General features: G+C 42.3%; 1 protein-coding gene across 1 annotated transcript in view; it reads left to right on the plus strand.

The window, feature by feature from the left end:
- Positions 1-3,206: 3,206 nt before the first annotated feature.
- Positions 3,207-22,630, plus strand: part of rspo2 (R-spondin 2) — a 55,374-nt gene continuing 35,950 nt past the window's right edge. Inside the window, exons 1-2 of the mRNA XM_070835792.1 lie at positions 3,207-3,515; positions 3,774-4,089. Of these exons, the coding sequence (XP_070691893.1) occupies positions 3,990-4,089 (100 nt within the window). The 5' untranslated portion in view covers positions 3,207-3,515; positions 3,774-3,989. The remainder of the gene's footprint in view (positions 3,516-3,773; positions 4,090-22,630) is intronic.

Consider the following 22,630-nt stretch of genomic DNA (forward strand, 5'->3'; position numbering starts at 1 on the left):
ATGTGCGATGAAGCTTCACTTCACAGCCTTATGTCAAAACTGTCTCACATTCAGGTGAATTTATGCTCCTCGTCAGGATCCAAGGGCAGAGTGGAAGCTCCCGTCGTTCAGCACTGCTCTGTTTTTGTTTCCGTTTGTTTTTAACCTTTAAGTCAGCTGACATAGATATGGACTTAAAGCCACTGCAAACTTCATCTCAGATCTCAAATTTTTCTGTAACATTGCTCTTAACTATAGTAAATAAATTCCCATGGCATTATTTATTGATAATGTAAAACTCAGGAGCAGCAGTGCATAAATAAACAATTTAAATGGAGTGCTGTCCTCTTGATTATTGATTTTGAGGATTCAGCTATCTATACATAGGGGGGATTGACCGCGTCATCTTAAGATAGTTTAAACAATCAAAAACTCTTACTCTCTTGCCTGGTTTGATCAGAATCCTACAGCAATTGAATTTCATATCGCTAAATCCTGATTGGTGCAAAGTTTGTGATGTCATCTTTTTCAAAAAAATAGCCCAGCCCACTTCAGACCAGTGAGAACAGAGCAAAAAAACAAGTCCATAAATCTCTCAAATGAAGCACCTACAAGTGTTTAAACTTCGGCAAAAATGGTTGTGTTGATTGAGGACCCCGTGGCTTATAGGAGAAGCTGATTTGAGAAAATAATGTTTTTGGGGCCTTTAAAGGAGCATTTACCTTCATATCTTTTGGAGAATTTGAAAGACGTTTTGACACTTTTTCTAGCTTTGAAAAACTGACCTCTTACAGCCACCTTTCAAGCCTACAAGGTTTGAGAGTTGCATGTTTTTAGAAGAATGATAAGCTATTAGATTTATGGTTGAGGTTCTTGATCTTGGATACAGCAGTTAACAAAACCTCGCCTGAGGGTCCATTTTGTAACTGTTTTCGAGCTTTTGATCTGATGACATAATCGTCCAGTTGTCTTGAGTTACAGATGTTCAAATTTCCATTGTGCACCTTGAGGTTGAGGTAGTTTCCTCAACCATATATGGTGACTATAAAGCTGTATTTGTACATGTAGACTGTAATGTTTGAGCTTTGTGAATGCCGTGTTAGGATTATTTCTGGACGTTGAAGTTTCCAGCTACAAACATGGAAAGCTGCTAAGTATAACTTGAACTTTCTCAGCTTCCCTCACTCTCATCCTCTGACATTTTCGAGATTCTGACTTAGATGACCACTGTGGCCTGGAGCCTTCTTTTTTTCTTCTACCTAGCAAACCATGACAACAACCCACAACTGAAGACCGTCCAGTCTGGATCTCTGATGAACGGAGTGTATAGCAGCTCCCCTCATTCCTGTTATGGCACTGAGGGCTCTGAGCCAGACCATCCAAATGCTGACGTCACCCCCACTTATGTGCACTGCAAGGAGTAGGAGGGAGGGAAGGAGAGAGGAGATGGGGGAGAATAAAGTGATTGGTTTACCGGCCCCCTTCTCCATGACACATCATGAAAATAAAAGTGCCGGAGGCCTAAATTATCACATTCACCTTAACCGTGCACTCTCAGATGTTGTTTTAGAGAGGAATCCAAACCAGCAGCACTGCCTGCGGCTGACAGCCCTCCTGACCACAGTGTCTGTCACTGCTCTCTGGATAAATAAATAAACAAAGTCAGGACAAAGGTCACCACACGTTTTGGCAAGGAAACAACCATGATTCCTTCTTTTATTTTCAACATATTGTTAGAAGCCCCCCCACACACACACGCATATATTTCTTTTCATAATGAGCTCCAGTGACGAAATGGAAAGTTGAACTTGTGTGTGTTTTACCTCTTGAGGGTGAAATCTCCTTTTTTTTTTTCTTTGTTTCTCTTGCGTTTAAAGTGTGCAACCTGTGTGTAAAACACATGTTGTCATACTAAGAATGGAAGTCTTTGTGATATCTGTGACTTAACCAGACTTAAGGTAGTAACAGGTTGACTTTTCTTACCATTTGTACACTGGAAACTTTTTTAGCAGCGCACATTATCATTCTATTTTAGTCTCATGTCAGGATGAGTATTGTTTCTTCACTTCACACTGGTCTGACTGGCGTAGTCCTCCTGACGTGGGCGATATAACTCTTGTATGAAAATAATTTCCTGAAATAAATAAAAGATTAAGTGCCACACCTAGTGGCTGAAGGAGGTAGAGCATTCACAACTAGTATTCCAATCAGGATGTGGATCAGTTGCTGAGGATGATAACATAAAACCAGAATAGACTTTTATGATGCTCTAGTGTTTTTTAGTTGCTCACATATATACACAGCACTGCACTGAGAATCTTCCTGTGAGCCTCTATCTCTAACTTTAATAACACTGCAGCCACATTTCATTTGTGGACTGATTTGTAATTGACCCTGTCTCATGTCTCCGTGGATGAGGCCGCACGGGTCAGTGTGAAAGGCCCGGGTCTGGAAAACCCCTGAATTTATTGAATGATTTATTCTTGTTCCGCAATTGCAGCCTCCCCAACGATTATCATTCATTTTAGAGGAGGGGGCGGCCGTCCGGGGTGCGCAATAAAAGAGGCGTGACAAGATGTTAGACTTGCTGGCCCACCTCATTACGCACATTATGCAGATAATTGCTTTTTTTTTTTTTTTTTTTTTGGGCGAACCTCTAATTATTCAAAAGAGCTATCGTCAGCGGAAGAAAGCTTAACCGAGATAGTGAGACCGATACTGAGAGTTAATGCCTGAGAGGGGTCACCAAACTTTAATTTGGAACAGTTATGAAGAGATCCACGAGGAAAAAATGATATTGTGTGATAATAAGAATTAGGATCCTCGTTGGACTATTAAAGGAGTATTCCTGGTAGATGAAATATAACATGATGCAGTAAATTCACTATTACGCATAGTAGACAAGCAGCAATCCCATATAAACCCCCCGCTAAAAAACTTTTTTTCCCCCTGAAGGATGGTTCCAGCTTTTTACGCTCACTAGGACCCAGAAGCAACCTCGTACCGTCCAGTGTGGGTGAGTGCGCGCGCGGAGGGGGGTTGGGTGGGGTGGGGTGAGGGGAGACCACACTAAATGTCATCTTCAACATCTCAAATAAGAAGAAACACAAAACTAGAGATCTCCACACGTGACAGCGGCACGGCGCTATATGAGGAAAAAGGCAGCAAGCATCAGGACCAGTCGGGAGTCAGTCACCGCTCAACCTCAGCAGCGCGCAACACGCAGACACGCTCACCGGCTCTCGTTTTCCGCTTTAAAGAAAAGTAACACATGTGAGTTTGTTTCTGCTCTGCTACAAGACACGGGACAGGACGAGCCGGAGTCAGGAAACGCAGGTAAACGGAATCTAAGCTTTTACAGAGAGGAGGAAAGGAAATCCCCCTCCTTCACCGCGACCACCTTTTTTCTCCTCCTCGGACCTTCTGGAGACACAAGTTTCTCACACAAAGGGATGCTGCATGTTCCAGAGCCGCACTTGCACTCAGAGGGAACCTAAAAGTGGACCGGAGCGGAATTACACTTCATCAGATGCAAGGTATACACCGACACGTTATTTCACGGAGCGTCCTGGCGACTATTACGCACGGTTGCGCTTATTTTTTTCTGAAAGGGGCGTTTGAGCAGCACGCTTTGCCTTTGCATCTGTGATTGTTCCGACACATTATCACACAGAAGAGCTATTATTTTTTTTGTTTTCACCCCCCTCTTGTCAACCCCACGCATCATTGTTTAGGAAGGTGTTGATTTCATTACACTGTTATCACAGTAACCTCCTTTGTCATTCTCCCCGCAGAGCACCAAAACGGACACTTTGAGTGACTGGAGGATCGGCGCGCTTCATAAAATGATTCCAATCAGCGACGTGATAACATGTCGCATCTCATCTGATGTTTGACACATTTGAGGATCGACTAAAGAAACTGGACGAGGACATTAAAAAGTCAGAGAAATCACCCCGAGCCCCGCTGGCACCTTTTTACTGGAGTCCGAACAACAGATCGCCGTCCAGATGCAGTTTCGACTCTTCTCATTTGCCCTGATCGTATTGAACTGTATGGAGTACAGCAACTGTCAGGCGCCGTCGCACCGCTGGAGGAGAAACAAAAGAGGTAACACGGGGTTGTAGGTCTGAGAGCAGCATCCAGGGGAGTGACTTTAACAGATGGCTACAGACTTTGTGTGGGTCACGGGAGGCAACGGCCCCAAACTAAAGGCTTCTCACACATTCTGTTAAAGTGCGTTTCCTTCTCGCTCGTGTGCATGCCTTCTCTGTAGGTTCCCATATAGAGCCCGGTGCGCACGGAGCAGGCGGGCAGTCAGAGGAAAAATGACATCAATTATCGTTCTGTTTGATGTTACAAACACACATGTGAGAGTTGGGAATCCCGCACAGATTGTAATTCACCAATATTCCAGAAATTCACACTGAGGAAAATAAATCGTAATCTAAGTATCGCAGCATCTGATGTAACTTATTAACCTCATGAAAGCAGATTTTCAACATTATGTAATGATTTCAGAGCCGGTAGCTAATGCGTAAAATGTGCGCAAAATTGGCCACGCGTGTGGCTGTCCAAAACGAACATTAAAACATGTTGCGTCAGTGGATCGGTTAAGCGTATTCAAACCGCGCTGTCAGACGGGCTATTAGCGCTACTTCCCGATGTTGTGGCCCCAACAAAGGGCTCTCTATATATCTACACGTGAAACTGCTATAAAGCTGCTAGCGCGGATCGGTCTATAGGGAGCTGGCCGCTTATAGGAGGGGAGGGGGTCGTATTGTGGGAGTTATTTAATGAATAGATACGGAATCCCCTTCCCCTGACTTATGAAGTGCACATCTCCACTCCAGCCTCCTAAGCTGGTTTTAATTGATCTCATAACCACTTTGAACAGTTGGTAGGAAACCCGCATAACAATCGCTCAGCGGAGGCGCAGGAGTTGAGGAGGGGATCAGCCCCTTTGTAAATACTACCCTATGCTCTGAATGAATGAGGAGACAGTGGGATTAGGAAAGTAGCCCCCCCCCCAGACCTGTGACATACGCACACCTCACCGGGGTCCTCAGAGAAGACTTGGACAGAATTGCGCACGGGGACCATGCAGCAGACTTGTGGGCAGCATTAAACAGTCAGCACAGTGTGGCAGTACAGTAGAAAAAAGTCATTTAAAGTCAAAGGAGAGGGGGTCTTGTAAACTGTAAGGCAATCACAGATTTAATCATATGCGCTGCGTGCCAGGGGGAACCTCCACACTCTGCAAGCCCTCCACTGCCCATCTGCAAATAATCAGGCAATCACTGTGGGGTACTGGCACACACGTTTCTCAGCTCCTCTGTGTTTTTCTTTATCTTAGGAGAGTGTGATCTTAGATAGAATAAGGAGATAGAATGTCATTTTTATACTCTGATCAATGTTTTTTGTGGAACTGCATAAATCTGGAGGGTATTGTGGATGCTCAGGCAACGCATTCAGTCTTAACATGTGTCTTCTGGTGCCTCTTTATCTGTGTGGTGTGTGAGAAAGGGGGAAAGGGAGAGAGAGAGAGAGAAAGGAGGGAGGGAGGGGGTTGGTGGAGGGGTGGGCTAACCAGTGGAGATGAGATCAAGAGGTTAACTTACACATTTGACCTCAAGAATAGCTTTAGGCTGAGCACTATAAGCTACGCATTGTTACCGCCAGCTCTCAGAACGGATGTTACACTTGTCAAACTAATCCCATGCAAATATGTACAGGTTTTGTCCTTACAGTAATGCTGAAAGTGTGTGTGTGTGTGTGTGTGTTTTGGGGGGGAACAGCACTTTGGGCCAAAAGTGCCATTCTAGCAAGAGGTGGCAGCCGGCCAAGTTTTCGGTATTTGCTTCCTTCCTTTATTTATCACGGTTATATTGAAAGAAGCATGTGTAAGAGATCATTGTCCAATAGGCCCAGAAATGCTTGAATATTTTTCTAGCCCTCAAGGTTCCTGTGACAGCTTTATACACAGCCAGTCTGGCATGCACAGGGAGCTATCCAAACCATTCAGGAGTGTTGAGACCCAGACACATTCAAAACTCAATTAGGCCACACTCCGCTCCCCGGGCGTTACTGTTTTACGCGCAGCAAAAACACACAATTTAACAAATGTCTTTTTCATTTTTACATGCATGAAAAAGTTGAGCAATTTCGTACACTGCGCACATGCAGCCACACGACCGAGTGAGGTGTAAAGGCAGCGAGATGCCATTCTAATTAGGAGATGTCAAGGAGAAAAACAGCCATTGCGTATGACTGGAGCCCGCTGAAATGTATGAGTAAAGTCAAGATTGGGATCTTTGTGTGGTTTCTGGGCTGATCTTGTCTTGTTCACTCACTGCATGGCATGACCCAACCTCCCATTTGGCTGCGGTAACTGCACATATACTTTTTTTCATGTAAAACAGATGACAAAACATATTAAATTTACACCTCCTTACCCCCTATCCTGCCCACTAGAAGCAGGGAAATGATGCCAATGAGCCTTTCTATGATATCATAGGTAGACACAAGGGTATTACTTTTCATTTTTATTCTCTGGCTAATGATGCCACCTGCTGACTACATAAAATCAGGCTTGAGTACCAGCGCTGCCTGAAGGAACATAGACACACAGTGGGGCCCTAAGATTTTAACAGGTAATGAATAGGTCATAGCAGTCAGGAGTGGTGAAAAGTTGCCATGTGATACTGTTAACCCTTCCTTGTCCCAGAAATCCCAAATTTGGATTCCCAGCAGGCCGCAGCATGTTTCAGATCATGTTCAACTGTGTAATCTGTTACTTTAACAGTGTTCCCAGATGTGAAGGACAAAAGTGATTAGATGAAGCCAGTGCAGCCTAGCAGGGTGGAGGTAGTGAGGTCAGAGATGCATGACATGTTGTAACACACTCAGCAACATGGGTGTGTGTTGTGAGTTTTTTGATGCCAAAATACACAGAAAATAGTCATGATTTGGGGCGGAATATGCCTTTCAACAAAGAATCCCCTAAAAATGTGTGGAAACTTGATAATTTCAGGTATTCGTCTCTTGAGAAGTGACTTGGAGCTTTCAGTTTGATGCTATAGCAGAAAGAAAGATTATTTGGAAATTATTCTTAAGTCTAATGCAGTTTTTGGCTGTATAAAAGTACAAATTATAGCATCTTTGGATGCAGATGAGCAACTCAAACACAGTGGCCTCTCTCTTTAAGCCCTAGGAAATCAGGCCTGAGTGTGCTGAAAGCTCACACAAAGTCCCAGGTTTGTGGGTGTAAGTGTTAATGTTGGAACCCGGTACTTCAGCGCAATATAATACGCTGATTAAGTGCCTGGTGAGGAGAGGGAACACTCCAAGAGGCTGCTTTGAAACCAGCCTTGCCACTCTTGCCTTTGGAAAAAGTGAAAAAGTCCTGTGGATGGCACGTCTGTTAACAAGGCTTACTCACATGATGCCACTCTAATCCAGGTGATGTGAGCGTGATTTATTCCATAAAACAGAAGGGGTTCGTTTATTTTACTTATGTGGAGCACCAGATTGATCGCTCAAAGGAGAGGCTGAAAAGTGATCTGAGGTTTGACAGTGTGGAGTAGGAGCAGCCCTCCCTCCTTCTCATCCTCTGAGGTTGTGCTGTTTGAGGAGAGGTGGGGGCTTTTTAGGGGATGAGGAAGGCGCATTTAAGCAGATCAGCTGGAAACGGCTGAATGTGAACAGCATCACCTGAGAGGGATTACAGCGAGCCGAGTCTTGACCTGAGCCGGAGCTCCGGCATCAGGGAACAGAGCCCTGTCTTTTCTCTCCCAGGCCCCATTCGCCAGGGCTAGATAAGTGTAAATCTGTGTCTGTGTGCTCGAAGCTGTGTGTGTGATGGAAAAAGAGTACAGGGAAATCCACGGACGCCCTGCAGGTGCACGTTCCTGATGCTCTAATCAAGACGTCAAGTCCAGAACAACGTATACACCCCCTTCACTCGCACCCACTCCTAACTCCTCGACCAATCACGTCCACGGTCTGTCTCGGGGATTATCATGGCCATTAAGGACAATGATTCACTTATGCGCTGTATTGATAAATCACATTAGTCTGACCCAGCCTCCGAACTCTGTCGAAAGACTAGCTCCTTGTTTGACCTACTAACCCATGCATGTCGATCCTGGCCTGTAGTGCAGCTCCTGCTCCGAGTCACAGCGGTATCAGATGAAGCCGCTGAAAGGCTCCTCAGTGCGCTCATGCCATGCTACACTGCCGAAAACCCCAGCAGAGGAAAAAAACATGCAGTGGCATGAACTTTCTACGCACAGAGGCGGAGGCGCACAGAGAGAGATTCTTTTGGGCACCATGTGACAAAGTGGGGATGATCTGTTTTGCTTTTTCTTTGTTTTCCCACAGAAAAAAAAAACCTATTAGAAAAAATTCAATTAAGCCTAATGAATTCAAATCAATATCCTGAGTTTATGTTTTAGGAACTACATGAGGCTGCTATCAGTTCTTTGGGTGTTGCTCCGCGTTTAAGCAAGATCCGTCTCACATGGATGAGAACACTTATTTTGTACCACTTCCGCACACTTCCATCTATCACATTGCGGAGAAAAACCATTCACTGTGAGCATGTTTGATCCCTCCTTTTGTCTTTTCTCAGGGTGGGGTGGGGTGGGGGGGGTGTACATGCGGGGATCCTCTCTTACACCCTCAATCATTGTCATCAGAGGATCCCATATGCTGGTAAAGCTAAATGCCAAACAGATGGTTTTATTTCAGTCTACATTTTACCACACTGTAAAAGTTCATTTTTTCGGAAATGTGAAATGAAATGAAGTTATTACATAAAATCTTATAACACACTCCATATTTCCTCACGGTGATTGGAAACTCCCGAGCAGCAGACAAAAACTGCAGTGTCCCTCCAGAGCGCAAGGGTGATTTTGTAACCCTCACCTATGCCCGTTCCCTCAGTCGCCCACTCCCCCAAAGCAATTACACCTTAATACGTTTTCTTATAAAGCTACTAAATATGACCAGCCAATTTGGTCCGATTCTCTCAAGTTTATTGGGTCGTAAAAATTCTAATATGGGAATCATTTCTAAGTGCCACACATAAAACAACAACACAAAAGGAGCATTTTTAGAAAAAATGACTCATACAAGGGCTTCACAGGTAGGAGAGCTGCCCAGAGCCGGAGATGGAGCCCCTCAGGCTTATAGTGAAATGCACTTCCAGACTACTTACTTCTCACATTACTAATACACACCTCTAAAAGAATTCAGTGAAGAACTGTTTAGAGGTAATGATGTGGATACAATAGGCATCCATTGTGTTTTTCCCCAATGAATTTGATCATGGGAACTGTTAAAATGACCAGATTCCCTTTAGCTGTTTACAAAATAAAGTAACTACATAAAACTTGAATTTAAACTTGGAAACTTTGGGAAAGACACTTTTATCAAGATTCAGAGGAGAAGATCAATACCAGTCTAGTGTATGTGTGGTAAAACTGTAAGTGGAGGGAGCAGCTGGTTAGCTTAGCTAAGCATAAAGACCGAAAGGGATCAGTTAGCTTAGTAATGACTAAAAGTTAATGAAACCTACTAGCACCTCAAAAGCTCACAGGTAAAATGTTATATCTTCTTAGTTTAATCCTCACAAAAACCAAAGTGTAAACATGACAGGTTGATGTTTCACCATTTCTTGGCGAGGAGCCAGTAAGTGGAGACTCCAAGAAGTTACTGGCCCCAGCCAAGAAATATTCCACCACAAAACCCCCACGTAAAAACAGCGAATAACAGGTTCTTTTGTACACATAAAACAACTTGTTCATTCGTGAACTGTAGAGGTGATTGCTGAATTTTGTGGATGGAAGCCAGGCTAGCCCCCCCCCCCCCCCCCCCCATTTCCTGTCTTTATGCTAAGCTAACTCGGTGCTAGCAGTAGCTTCATATTTACCGCTCAGATGTGAGAATGGTGTAGATATTCTCACTTAACTCGCGGCAAGAAAGCAAATAAGTGCATTTCCTTTAGACAAGTGTTTGGCAAGCAACTTGGTAATTGAGTCACAACTTGACAGGCCATAAATTTGATTTCCCACCTGCCCTAAATGTGCAGAAGAGCCATGTGTATTTAGTGACCCAAGAGCCCTTGGAAGGATGTTTTATGTCTAATGTTTCTAGAAAAGCCACACTCTGTATCTGCTCTTGTTTGCCATGTCAGTGTGTTCCTCTGTGTGCGTGCCGACTAGTGCCTACTTTGCATCGATCTGCAAGGCCTGGAAATCTGAAACTTAAGGAGGCCCCTTGAGAAAATACACCAACATGTGCACAAACAAACACACACACTGACTCCAGTTTGCCGCTAAAGGTTGTTTGCATCAATGCCTGTTTGAATGGCTGCCGCTCCAACAACAGTGAGGCATGGGGCTCTGATCGCTACCCCCGTGCCCACCCCTTAACACTCGACAGATGGACAAGACTCCTTTTTTTCCCCCTCTCCCTGCTTTTATGGGACCTCTAATTATGCTTACACACCACATCAAAATAAAACTCAGCATGCAATGGCTTTGGTATGGAGAGGAAGTGAGGTGGTCAGATGCAATAAAGAGACTCTCTGCAGAGCTCGCCTGTAATTTGACGGCCCGAGTATGGAGAGGTAAAGGTAAAGGTGCAGCTGCCCTCAATGTCTCCTTCTGACTGTCTGATGCAGCCTGTGGAGTCACAGCAAATCTGTGGAATTGATATTGATATGCTTCAGTACTGAAGGACCTGAGCTTTTTCTGCCAATATGATGATGAAGTAATGTGAAAGATAAACCCAATACACTTTAAAAGACGTGCACATACGTGACAGTATACTTCAGACCCACCCTTGATTTATCCGAGCCAGGGACTGTAGGCAGCCTCTGTTATGGTTTTGGCTGAGGCTGGGGTTAATGTTGGTAATTGGGCACCCTTAGACTAAATGAAGACTTGCTGTGGAATTAGGCTTGGACTAGTTGAGACAAGAGCTTTGAATGCTGCAGTGGGTAAGGTTTACACTGGATTTTTTTGTTTTCTTGGGCATGGAGCTGTGTTAGGGCTGGCTTGTGCTTCTATCTCCCCACTCTCAGGCCTTGTGGTGTGAGGAGGGGAAGGCCTCATGGCTGCCTGCGGAGTGCAGAAGCACCCGGTGTGTTTTTAATCAGGAGCAAGGCTGGGAGTCATTACTGGGCCTCGATGTTGAGCTCATTGTCTCTCTGACTCCCTCTGTGGAGAGAGAGGAAGACAGAGAGTGAGGATTGGGGGGGAACAGAGAGGGCAACGTAGCGTGCATGTCAGATGTAAAGAGGTCTTAGAGGGTCATCCCCCCAAGATTTATGTGGTCAGAATAGAAGAGGAGAGTGATGGAAAGAGAGGATACACCGAACAGCACAGGAATGACACATGCATCTGTCTGCTATCAGAGCAAAGCAATAAAATTGTAGATCAATCATGTAATGGGAGCTACAGTACGTAATATTTTGCCTCAAGGCAGCAGAGTGAGCTCCTTGTTCTGGCAGAGTTGTTTAAGCTCACACCACCCAAATGATTGTCACTCATCCTGATGAGCTGTGTGATTACTGCCGACAGCAACTTTGTCTGTCTTTTCACAATTTCTAGCTAACTGGTTAGCATTATAGTTGTCAAGCAGTAAGCACATCGCTCTGTCATCTTACTGAGTATGGACAAACAACGCAGGTGTTCACAGTTTTAAAACGCCGATGATGCAGCACACATGAAGCTGTTCTGTACTTTTGTCCTTAATGTCTTTCCACATTATTACTGCTGTGACTCACCTGATAGCTCACCAGCCAACAGCTGGTGAGAGGATGGCATTTTAGCGTTTAGAGTCTACTAGGTAATGTAAGTGCTTTATGTTATAAACCTACATTCACTGTTTTCTTGGCCACTTGGGTGCAGCAGAAAGCAAGCTGCAACATAACAATGGACATATTATCATTTCATAAAGTTGGTATGGGGAATTTGTGGTTAATATACAAATCCAGCAGATTAACAGCAACACTGAGCCCAATATTCACTCTTCTTCTACTTGTAGTCTGGTCTCAACCAACACCTGAGGGAGATATATGTGGTACTTCAGCTGCTTAAAGCTCCACTATGATCTAATTGCTAACTTTGTCTGTTTTTGGTGCTTGGCAATTAGTGTACAGTGGGTCAGTCAAGTTTTTTTTGCTAAACAAAACAACCTGCTCTATCTATCTATAAATGAACCAATAAAAGAGCAGTAGACCTGAGCGCAACGGGAAGGTTGAGTGATAACTGTCGGTTTGACACTTTGAGTGACACCTTCCATATTACACAGCCATTTTTATTTATTATTAATCTCAAAATGTTTATGAGAGCAGCTGTAAGGTTAGGACTGTCAGCATTTGGGTCTCCAAATTCTACAAAAGAAATCTGGATTTTCAGACAGTCTGAGTACAGCCAGACTGAATGGCGCCCTTACTGACGCCTCTCACAATCAGCCTTTTGTGGGTGGATTCAACATCTTGTCAGTACAATTACAGTTTACAGTTTGCTTCCATGGTTGCTGCAGTTGGGTTGCATAAGTCAAATACAATGGTTGACAAATTAAAGGAAAAACCTGAATAACGGAGTAAAAAATCAACAATAATTCTGATCTTTCCAAACAGTGCAGTGGGATCGCTGGATGGTTTGATGTGTATTGAAACTAATGTGAATGAAAAGCTTTGCCGTCATGATCCTCAGATGTCAGTTACCTTACAGGATGTTCCTTTAATCTGTTTGTACGTTAATGAAGGAGCTTTGTCTTGGTGGAAAATCAGGCTGCCATGTAAATATATTTAGAATGAATACTGCACATAAAGAATCTCAGGTGTAATTGGTTATCATGACAATATATTCACTCCTTCAAGGTTCCAAGTCACTGTTGTGAACTTTTGCCACTAGTCAGTTATGCACATTGGACAATGCTTTCTTTTCACCTGTCAGTGAATGCATCTGAGTGGTAACTTGGTGTCCTAAGCCGCAATAGCCATATTCTGAGCATGTCTGACCTAGATGTCATGTTTGTGGTCTTTGTTGTTGTTGTCTGTGTTGACTTAAACCCATGTATGCTTTTGTGTTTCGCTCTGGCTGCACACCACGCAGGCTTGGGACACACACACACACACACACGATGTTAAAAAGAGAAAGTGGAAGTCTAATTGTGGGGGGAAATTTGTAAGCTTGTGTTATGATTTCAACGCAGCACATTTTTATGTTGGGCTTTGTCAAAGAGGACATCAATTGTGGTGACTGCGTTTTTTTTCCATCACGGTTTCTCACTAATCTTGTTTTAGGGCCCAGACAATGAAGCAAGGCTGTGGTAAAGACAAATGCTAGACAGAAAAGTATAAAGATATAAAAGAAAAAGAAGTCCATTAACATTTCTCAGATTCCTTCACTCTTTTTTTCTCCCCTCTAGTTATGCACTTGTATTACATCTTGGCTGACTTCTCTTTAACTGGATATTATTTTATTTGGACTGGGGCCAGGTCTCAGGAGCAGCGGCCTTAGCTGTGTAAACAGCTGTCACCAGCAGGAGTCATAACTAATAGGTATCTGCAGACAGGGGTCACATGTAGTTTACATGTTTACCAGCTAATGGTTATAGAGACGGTACTGCTTTGGTGCCTAATGGATAATGTGAGGCTGGTTATCATCACCAATGGGGACACGCATGCATATGCATATGAGCAGCCAGAACATTATATTCTTCAAAAGAGCTTACGTAACTTCAGAGGTCGAGGGTTATTTTTGGAGAATACGACACTGCATCTAAGACATTTTTTCTGACTGTTTAGAGAAGAGGAGACAACTCTGGGAGTTATTGCATTGCTCTTTGGCACATCCAGAGGTTTGGAACATAGCAGCCAATACATGACAACCCAATTTGCTGCTCATTTGTAGCAGTAAACACTGTGGCGTGTAGGCACAAGACAGGTACCGCTCCATGCATCTGTTGCCTCCATGTAATGATACGTGACCTCATGCCACCCAGAGATTTTGGATGCGAGTCTCCACTTCTTCATCCAAAATTTCCTTTTATCACAACATCTAACACCTTTGTTAGATTCTAGCTCCCCTGCATACCAAAGATCACTTTTTTGTGGCAACAGATTACATTTCCACACCCAGAAGCACACGTAGTCTTTCTGCTGAGAGGAAATTATCATTGCACCGCAGTCGTTTTCATTTTGCTTTATGTGATCCATTTTGGCCAGTGGAGTCCACTCATCCTTCATACTCTATGAAAGCATTTATTCCAGGTCTCCCTCAAAGGGCACCGGAGAAAAGAAATGTGTGCTCCTGGGGGCTGAGTGTGGCCTTTCAGAGCCAACACAAGCCGGTTTCTGTTAAGAAGCCCGGGCAGTGCCAGCCATTCAGTTGCAGGTTTGTGGTGGTGCGAGAACACGAGGCCAGATGTGACCCAGACACCTGCAGGAGCAGAAGGTTACTACTCTCATCTGGATACAGTATAGCCGTCAAAACAAACTGTACATCACAGGCCTGTGAAACACCTCAGATGAACTTCTCTCTAAAGTCTTGTCGTGTGTGTGTTTACTTTTGGGATAACCCTCAAGTTATTGATCAAACATGGGTACATATTAAGACTGGAACAACATTTCAACTGTCTGCAGCTTGAGTAGAAAAATATCAGCGTTTATTATTCTCGCATTTAACCGTCTGATCAACGCAGCGATCAAATATTGGACATTTCTGTCGTACGAAAAGTCTTCAATTAGGTGAGAAAACAAGCAAAGTTGTCTTCTCTTCCCGTGAGAGACCCGATGTAGATATTGGATACTGCCCTGTTTTTGGGGGGAGTAAAATAAGGCTTTGATGTTTAAGGTTTTTTTTTTTTTTTTCGTGGCAGGCACCATGTGTGAAAGTGAGACCAGGTCTTTGCCATCTGTCCCCTGTGGTGCACTCCACTTTTGACCCTGGTGATCACCTCACATCTCCCTGTTGTCTTCGGCGGGCGAGGAGGGGTGCGAGGTTGTATCTTGTTAAAGGGTTAATGAGGTAGAACTTTGTAGCAGACATTCTCGCCGCACCCACCAGAGATCGTTATGAAGGGAGTTAGCTGGAGTCAATCAGTCAGCACAGGCTATTTTTTTGGTAGTTTCTTTTCACTTTTGTTGTTTTGTCTCCATCTTTAATGCTAAGAGTGTTGAATTTCCCATAGATCACCTGTCAATCAAACAGTGTGACGCCTTTTTCCCATTCTGTTGGTGAAACTTGAGTTTGTTAGGGTAGCGCTCTTGTGTTCATGCTAACTGCCTGGCTTCTCTATTTCTTACAAACAGACAAGAAATGTAACATTCTGCACTTTTTGTGTGTCAAAAGAAATTTCATGATTGCTGCTTTACACCATTTCAGGGGAAAATCTTGTCACTTTCACTCCACTACTTTCTTTTAACAGTTATCGTTGCTGCTGTAGTTACTTAACAGGTTAAAATTTTGCATACAAAATATGATCAGTTTCTAAAATATGACGCAGTGTTACAAAATGTATCAAACTATACTTCAGTTCCAGTATATGAAGTAAATAGTTACTGCTAATAGTAGTTAGTAGTAATAGTTCCTCGTTGTCCAACTGCAACATAATTCTTAATAATAAGAATATATATATATATGATTTATATTTATTATATTAATCATGCTCATATAAAACTATCTATTCTCGCTACATATTTTTACTTTTGATAAATATATTTTGCTGATTTGACTTTTGCAATTTCACATCAGTTAGATAATGAATGACTGACTATTATTTAGCTGTGTTATTACTACTTTTACTTAGATACTACTTGGAACCTAGGAACTGAGGACTTTTAATAAAATAATAATAAAAAAAAAAAGTTATACTTTTCTGAAGAACATATTTGCTTTCTGGCAGGGAGACTGATATCACACTCACTTAGCTTCTCACAAAGACTGAAACATTAGAGGTGCTCATGGGCAGATTTTGTTTTCTTTTGGACAGAGCCAGATTAGCTGTTTCTCCTTGTTTCCAGTGTTTGTGCTAAACTAAGCCAACTTCTTGCTTCATATTTAGGGTACAGACATGAAATTAATTCCCCAAACATAATAAAGTATTTAACTCCACTAATAAAAATATTGCTTTTAACCTCTCATTACATTACTATTTCATACTTTTATTTTTTACCAGCACTGCCAATTAGTGACAGGAAGTATTAATTTTTATATCAACACTTTATAGTTTTTTCATTTACAATCTGTTTTTGTGTGCCACTTATATAAAAGATGACTACCTCCCATCTGGAACTGAAGCTACAGTATGTTCTCTGCTTTGTGGCAAGTACAAAAAAATCCGCATCCAACTGTTTTCCAAATGTGCGAGCTGGAAGTCAGGGTGAATTTAGTCAAGGTGATGACAAATGGAAAAAGGAGAGTGAACACAGCTTAGGGTGGGAGAGACGGAGCATTGCTACATGGGGTGCAAATATGCCAGGCATGCCCACTGACTTCACTGATCCTCGTCTGTGGTGTCCTCGTTCTCCTCCTGCACTGAGGGAACCCTAAGGCCAGGTCCCACTCAGCAGCATGTGTGTATGTGTGGGAGGTGTGGGTGGGTGTGTGTGTATGTGAGTGAGTGAGTGAATTACTAGACTTCCAGCACGTTGAGCTACAGGTGTGAAAATTAGGTGTGAGGTTTATGTGTGATAAATTACCAACATGTGGGCTAATCGGAGCCACTCCACCTTTTCCTCCACCCACCCTTTTCTCTTTTCCCTTTTCTTCTTTCTGTCGAGGGGAAAACACATTTCTCCCACAGCTTGAGTGGATTTGAGGGAGTGTAAATATTGAAATATTCAAAGTTTCAAACTTTTCCCTTTCTTTTGGGCCTCATATCTTACTTAGGATTGCACTGCTTGTGCTTTATCTGTCATTTTTATTTTATTGGTTACTGTCAAAGACATGGGAACTCTGGGAAGAAATAGGGTGTTTCAAGCACCTGAGCAGATGTATATGAGATATAACAAAGACTAATGACAATATTTACATCCATCTGCGCTATCTTTCTTTTGTCCTCTAAAGTGAGGCACACGTTCACCCAAAGATTAAAGGATTTCTGGAGATCAAAAATTGTTTCAGCTAAATTTCTAAGAGCATCATTAACTCTGGCTCTGTAGTTTTAAATTTTCCTTTTCTTAATTTATTATTGTTATGATGTTGACTGACATTTTCAAGTTTTGCACTAAGTAAATGTGCAAAGTCCAAGTGCTTAGTTGATCCATAGTTGCTTGGAACGTGCCAATTTCTATCTGCAGCTGCTTTTTAACGCTAAATCTGTAATTAAATGCTAAAATATAGATCTTAGATCTGTCAGTATGTTGCAAGTTCCTGAGAAACTCTGGAGATGAGTAGAAAATGACTGGGGTGTTTCACAAGAACATTAACCTTTTTCTTTGAAAGAGTGAATATAGATGAGCAAGAGATGAAGAGCTGGCAAGAAATGTAAACCACATGCTCGTCCTCCAGTGCCTGCCCAGAGAGCGATAAAGTCCATCCTTGTGAGTCATCGATGAACTCCCATAGTGCTCCTATTCCTGTGTGTCATAAAGTCCTTTTACACCTGTGCTGACCAAGTATGGCGTATGGAGCGAGTATCATCATCAGGAGAATCAAAGGCAGATGCTGACTGATGGTCTGTGCCACTCGTCTTTTAGCATGTGTAGGAGTTCAGGGAAAATCCCACTGAATGTGTGATGTTTCATGCATTATATTGTGATGATGTGTGTACAATTTCCACTATTTTTTTTTTTGGTGCCACTTTATAGCTGTGCTGTTTTTATATAAAATACACCACCAAAAACAAAACGGCCCTATAAATGCAGCATCACCAACAGTTCATTTTAAAAGCGTTAAAGCAGTTTCAGAATGGATTTTTCCTCCATTGGAACAAAAGCTTAACCCGATTAGAGGTTTGCATTGTTTTAGCACATTGTTTAAGCTATGTTGACATTAACTGTGAACAGATATTCTGCTGTTTTCACTGCACGACTGAGCTGTAAAACATTTTATGGGACTGCAAGCCACATTGAAGAGGCGATGCTTGACCACCACATCAAGGTCATTGTCTCAGTTTTTTCCTCCTGTGTGACCATAGTGCTTTCCATGTTGGTCACACGTCTGCTATGGTTAATGGTTTAAGTATCCATCAATGTGGCAGAAAGTATTAAAAGACTGCAGCACATACTGTGAGACATACTTTTATTTCTAATTTTCCCCAAACAGAAATGATGAGGTCTCTTTCACATCAGGGGATCCAGATGTGGGATTTGACCTAGGACATGGGATTTAAGTCATAATCCAACATAAAGATGTTGATAAGGAAGTGAAGTAACCTTGGGTCCTCATATAGAGTTGGAAGGAGTGCAGGGGGTGAGAGCCATGATGAGTTCAGCTGGACAGATGGGTGAAAGGTGCAGAAAGCGTTTCCAGATTGACTCAGAAATACTGTCAATGTCTCTATCTGACTGGCTGCAGGATCAGAAAACATAGGACAGAGAGATCAATTCGCACTATTCACCTCACATTTTATGTCGTCATTTAATCTGTATGAATAGATTACATTTATTTATTATTTTTGAATAAGATGAAAGATGAATTGATTTATGTGGGCCAAACTAAGACAGAGTTGGTGGCAAAATCATCCAGTGAGTTTAGAAATGACTCTGATTCTAGATACTAGAAATGATTCTTCCTCTTACAAATGAGAAATCTACATCATAAGCAACAAAACGCACCAGCGCTCAATTCAGTACACTCAGGGGTTTGGTGTTTCAGCCTCACGGTAGCCTATGGTGACTAATGATGACTAATGTAATGATGACTTGCAATAGCTTAGCATTTTAGCTAACAGTAGTGTAGCATTTAGTGTCATCATATAATTACTGCTTGTAGCTGCAATGGCAATTCAGCAAAAGTTCCATAAATATGCTTTAAAGGAGTAGTTCCACAATTAGTGAACTACGTTTAGTACATTTTTTGTTGAAAGTAAGCTGAGAAGATTGTTTCCCTCTCTCATATCCATATGGTGAATATGCAGCTGGTTAGTTTGGTTTAACATAAAGACTGGAAATAGTGGAAAACAGCCAGGGTCGCTCTGTTCTAATTGATAACAAAATCTGGTGACCATCACCTCTGATTCTTGCTGATTAAAACGTTCTTTTTGTCGAATCTGTACAAAAACCAATACGTTTAAAGATGTAAATTCATTCTTTATGGGTGGAGCTATCCCCAGTCAACCAGAAGAGGAAGTTACTGCTCCCATACATGTTTCTCATATAGATGTGATAAAAGAAGGCAAAAAATATTTCCCAAAATGTAAAACTAGTCCTTTCATAACAAGCACTTTGTATGATGGAGATGTGGTCATCCAATGCGTCAAATGTAGTTTTCTCACCTGCATGTGACTGTGGCTCACCCTATTGAATCACACTAAAATAAATGACCTTGAGCTTCTGTTTTATTGTGCACTAAAATGTGAAGCTTTAAATTGGCCCCCATTTTCCAGTTGCCTGTTTGATCCGCGGCTGCCTGTTTTACCCATTCGCTATTTAAACCGCCATCCTTTCAAGTGAAGGTTCAAATCTCTGTGCTGCCCGCCTCGCCCGGTGGATCTGTGTCACAGGAACACTTGGGCCAAGCTAATATGTCTGACAGCAAATGTGTTTGCTCAGTCTCATGCTGCAAAATCATTATAAGCAGCAGGACCGTCCTAAATTATAAACATGTGCTTACAGTATGATCTGTTAAAGTAAACTGGGGGAAAAACGTAGATCCTAAAACCTGACTATTTCCAGCTGGAAAAGAGTCGGAGGCAAGTCCAACATATTTTCTGCTAAATTGGAACAGAAATGTGCCTTCAGCACACAGGCCTGAAGTACCCCCCTCTTACCCCTTCTGTTTTTTCTCCAAACTTTTTGAGCTAAGTGCAACTTCCAGTTCCATGACAAATAAAGTCACGGGCCTGAAAAGCGGCCGGTTTGATGTAATTTTCCATGTACCAGCTTTTAACGAGCTTGAACAATGTTGAGACGTTACAACGGCTGGTGAACTCTGAGTGCGAGGGTTGACACTGTTGGCTCTCCTGCCTTTTACAGCTACAGAGTGTAAGCCCGGATAGTTAGGTGGTTTGAACAGCGATCCAGAAAGCGGCTTTTTAACTCACAGTTTGGTCCGCCACCCGTCGGCTGGTGGCTGCAGCGCTACTCTGTCCCGTATCTGCCCTTTCTCTCTCTCCCAAGCTTTCTCTTTTTCCTCTAAAGTGGAGCAGCAGTAAGCTTATACCATCATTTAGAGGGGAACAAGGGAGGCGGACAATAAACAATAATTGTCTCAGTGCCACGAGGAAAAGCGTATAATTCTGTTGGTGAATGTGATGCTTTCCACATGAGAGCACAAATCTTCTTGACCTGCTGCTGCTATGTAACTCCAAAACTTGAGGTTTGCCATCGCTGCCTCTTTACCAAATAACATTTATAGTTAATAAAATGTAGTAGTAAAATGTATGTTTGGTCTTACTTGATGGTAGCAAACTTTCTCTTATAGACTATACTGTAACTAAATTTTCCAAACAATGGACAGCGTGAATGCTGGTTAGTCGCATTCACAGTCTGCATTATTAGATTTACATACCAGGGGTCCTTGGAGAAATGGAGCAGAACTGTGAGAATAGAAACAGTTGTGTTTTAATATAAGCTCGTGTCCTCTGTCTGCTAGGTTTGGAGTTTACTGCTGCCTTATGATATTGCCTCAAGTCTGCTGAATTTCCAGATCAGCTCAGTGGTCAGTCATGACGCGCTCATTCTACCTAGATCGTATCCTGTGCCGTCATTCATTCATTAAAATTATATGTGACAAGATAAACTACAATCTAATCAAAACATCTTACAGACGTCTGTTTTCTACCTCTGTGCCCAATATCATAAACTACTAATGTGTATGAATTTCAGTTTATGGCTAACATTACTATGGATGACCCACTGCAGTCTCTGCCCATTTTTACAGGAGAAGAAAATCAATAGTCCTTATAAAAGTAGTGATGGCAGCTTAAAGAGGTGATGACCGGGTGAGGACTGGTCATAATATCTTTTGCACTCGCTGAAGCTGCTCAGTGGACAAGTCTGTGAATGTAGCAGCTCAGAGGTGAGAGAGAGACGCGTGTAACCACTTCTGTAAACCTTTTTCAGATATAGCAGGCCACATGCATATGTAAAATGTATACGAATGTAAATTATTTGACATTACTTTATCCCATTTTGTCCATAAAACATGAAATATAAGGAAATGCTACTAAAACTTAAAGGATTTGTTCCGATACGGTCCAGTTTATCTTGTTTATATTTAACTATATTTCTAATACCATAATGTATTTTCTTTATGTCATCTTTTAGTATCATAATAAAATTGTCAAATTTAAAGACCTGAAAATGGTTACAAAGTATCAGTTTTCAGCAGCACTGGTTCTGAAGTCTGTCTGGTTTCTCAAACGTTGGCCTGCAAGAGCCCACATCAGTGAAACCCTGCGTAAGAATGTCTTCTTGTGCTCAATGTTAAGTTCGGGGCTCTAAAAGAAACACAAAAATTATGTGCAATTTGCCTTGTTAGGGTTTCGGGTTGCAGAAAGTTGGAATGGGTCAACGTGAATGATTTCATGGGTAACGGTAGGTGAGTGGAAGGCAGGAAGTTAGCCGGCCGTGGGTGGAACCCCCTGTATATGTGGAGGTTTCTGGCAGCCCTGAGAACAGTCTGTCACGCTTGCTTTGGACTCATAAAAACGTACCTGAGACGGAGTTTGGGTTTCTGCTGGATCTCACTGCAACCCTAATTGCTCTTGAGCTGCTTTAGAACAAACCTCCCAGCAAGCCTACGGCTGTAGAGTGAAAGTGCTGCACTCCAAACATGCCGTCATTCTTCATGTTGTGAGCCTGACTGTTGCGCATGAATGAAAGACCAAAACTTCACCTGAACATGTTAGATGCGTATCAGTGAATATCTGCAAGGCCATTTCACCATGTAACTGGAATTTTATGCTTTAAATTAGGATTTTTTTAAAATTGTCCAATGCAGTAGGTTTGAAGGAAATGGCCTTGGATTATGGATAGGAATAGTTTGACATTGTGGGAAGTACGCTTCTACGCTTTTTTGGTGAGTTAGATGAGTAGCTTTATACCACTTTCATGGCTGTGTTGCAAATATGTAGCATAAAGACTAGAAACAATGGGAAACAGCAACTCTGGTTCCAATGAAAGGAAACAAAATCTGCTTACCTTTCCCTCTAAAGTCCACTAAATAACAAATTTTATATTGTTTTTTTTTTATTCAAAGAAAAACCTGAATGTAAAAACAAGTTGTTCGTTTGTATGGAGCCAGGTTAGCTGTTTCCCCCTGTTTCTACGTGTTTTGCTAAGTTATGTTAACAGGGTTGTAGCTTCATATTTACATGCAGGCTGAGTGGTATTAATGGTCTCATCTTACTTTTGGACAAGAAAGCGAATGAGCACATTTTCCAAAATATTCTTTTAATCACACACATGAGGTAAATATCCCCCTGAAATTAAAATTTCCAGAGGGATTCCCCTTGAAATTCAAAA

This window comes from Pempheris klunzingeri, chromosome 8 (genome assembly GCF_042242105.1).
Source record: "Pempheris klunzingeri isolate RE-2024b chromosome 8, fPemKlu1.hap1, whole genome shotgun sequence".
In the NCBI taxonomy this organism is placed as follows: Eukaryota; Metazoa; Chordata; class Actinopteri; order Acropomatiformes; family Pempheridae; genus Pempheris; species Pempheris klunzingeri.